The sequence below is a fragment of the Pteropus alecto genome, unplaced genomic scaffold (assembly GCF_000325575.1).
Source record: "Pteropus alecto unplaced genomic scaffold, ASM32557v1 scaffold194, whole genome shotgun sequence".
Taxonomy (NCBI): Eukaryota; Metazoa; Chordata; class Mammalia; order Chiroptera; family Pteropodidae; genus Pteropus; species Pteropus alecto.
Window position 1 is genome coordinate 1,717,380 of NW_006436281.1, and position 2,431 is coordinate 1,719,810.

A 2,431-nucleotide genomic window follows, 5' to 3' on the forward strand; every position below is an offset into this window, starting at 1 on the left:
ATTTAGTGTTTAAGCCACCAAGTTTTGAAATAATTTGTTACACAGCATGCGATAACTCATCGAACTAGAAGCATGAAAATGAATACAGAGCTAGAAGCATGAAAAGATCTGGCATACAGGCATACCTCAGCTATATTTCAGGTTTGGTTCCAGACCACCACAATACAGTGAGTTGTAATCTTTTTGCTGCTGGAGGGTCTTGCTTTCAATTTGTAAAAAATGCGACATTTGTGAAGCGCGATAAAGCGAAGCTTAATGGTATGCCTGTACTGTGGAAATAGTGACATGGGAGACCAAGACCACAGCCCCCAAGGTCTGTGTGAGCATGTGCGAGGGAGCCATCTGGTGGAGGACAGGCAGCACGTCGGCAGGGCTGGCATACGGCGAACCGGTGGGGTTGGAGTTGGCCACGGGGCCAGCCACGTTGGCGTAGCTGATGTTGAGGCAGCTGCTGCTCTGGGGGTCTTCCTGTACCTTCTGCACGATGGCGCTCACGGCCTTGTGTACCTGCTCGGGTTCGCCGCTGACGGTCACCACTCGCTCCTGCAGGTTGATGCCCTCTGGCTTCTGGGACAGCTGCACCCAGGCACCTGACTGTTCCATCACGGCCTTCACTGTTGCGCCCCCCTTGCCGATGATCAGGCCCGCCGTGCTGTTGGGGACGATCAGCTTGGCCTGCGTGGGGAGTGAGAGCGGGGTCTTTAGCGTCAGCCCCTGTCCCTGCTATCGAGTGTCCCAAATCAGTTCCAGCCCGTCCCTTCGGCATGCACCAGTGGGGTCCTACAGGCTGTTAAAAATACTGAAACACTTCCATAGCGGTTGGTATAAAAAAGAACTAGTACTCCAAGTCCCCTCTGTAGCCTCTCAGCCACCCTGTCCCATGCCCCGGGGTCCTCTGGGACGTCCTTTTCATTCAGCACCTTAAAGGCTGTACCAGCGGGGGGCCCTCCAGGATCCCGCTCCAAGTTTGCTCTGGTGCCGTGTCCTTCCCACATCATTAAGTCCTCTGACTCCCAGCCCCAGGAAAGCCATCACTGGTCTCACTCAGGGACTTGCCCCAAGGCTACCCAGATAGGGAAGGAGCTGAAATCCAGCCTCCTGGACCCCTGCCCCATTATGCTTCTCACCCTAGGACATGGTCACCTCGCTTAACCTTTTTCTTGTTGAGGGCCGAATTGTTGCTCCCTCCCCCCCAATTCTTATGTTGAAGTCCTGACCCCGCCAGAATATGGCTGCATGTGGAGATAGGCTCTGTAGAGAGGCAATTAAGGTTAAGTGAGTTCCCTAGGGGAAACCCCAATGCAATAGGACTGATGTCCTTGTAAGAAGAGGAGGTCGGGACACACACACACGCAGAGGAAAGACCACATGAAGACACAGGAAGACGTCTGTCTACAAGCCAAGAAGACAGGCCTCAGAAGAAACCAACCTGGCCAGACACCTTGATCTTGGACTTCTGGCCTCCGGAATTGTAAGAAAATGGATTTCTGTTGTTTGAACCACCCAGTCTGTGGTACGGCCCTAGCGAACTAATACCGTTGCCTTATCTGTGAAATGAAGATACCAGAACCTTGCAGAAAATCGGTCACTGAAATACGGCGGTCCCCGCTTCTCAGTGGCAGAGCAGCCTATCCTTGGCCGCCACAAAACCGATCAATCTTAATCCCAGTGGGGATGTTTCAGAATTAAATGTCTCTTTTCGCACCTCCGAGAGTATTTCTACACATAAATTCCTTCTTCTGTCTACAGCCATGCCACCCTGAACAAGCCCAATCCCGTCGGCTTGTTAGTAGGGTCGGGCTTGGTTCGTATTTGGATGGGAGACCACTGAGGAAGACCAGGTACTGTAGGCGTAAAAAATAAAAATAAATAAATAAAGGATTGAAAGCTGACAAGGTCCTTGCAATCTGTGAGGTCGACCAAGGGTTGCCTCGCCTAAAAAAAAAAAAAAAAAAAATTCCTTCTTCTCAGTCCTTCCCACAACCCCCCAGACCGGTGGATTCTAGCCCCTGAAGCTCTGACCTCTGCGTGTCCTCTCCACCCCCAAGCCAGACCCTGGGGGTATTCAGGAAATTTGTCACAATGATTGGGGATAGATGTGGGATTCAGCGGGCAGGGCCACGATGTTTGCATCCCATAATGTCAGTCAGTTCCTCACAAAAAAGAATAATCCCAGATTCTCTATGACTTTTGAATGTCCCTCTGGGCATCCATGTTGGGGAAAAGCCTGTTTATAAATCTGTGAGCCCAGAACTGACCCCATGATACATGTAAGTACCAAGTATTTATTTTTTTTGTACATGATACATATAAGTACCAAATATTTTTTTTGCACGGTTTTAAGATCTACTGAAATTTCCAGGAATGCAACTCTCAGTAAATCAAGAGAAGATTGTACTTTGTTTTCTTCTGAACCTTACATGAGAGTCTC

The 2,431-nt window shown here is 50.0% G+C and overlaps 1 protein-coding gene across 1 annotated transcript in view; it reads right to left on the minus strand.

Moving 5' to 3' along the window:
- Positions 1-2,431, minus strand: part of LOC102890648 (RNA-binding protein Nova-1) — a 22,782-nt gene that overhangs the window by 408 nt on the left and 19,943 nt on the right. The window contains exon 4 of the mRNA XM_006911875.2: positions 271-675. Within this exon, the coding sequence (XP_006911937.1) occupies positions 271-675 (405 nt within the window). The remainder of the gene's footprint in view (positions 1-270; positions 676-2,431) is intronic.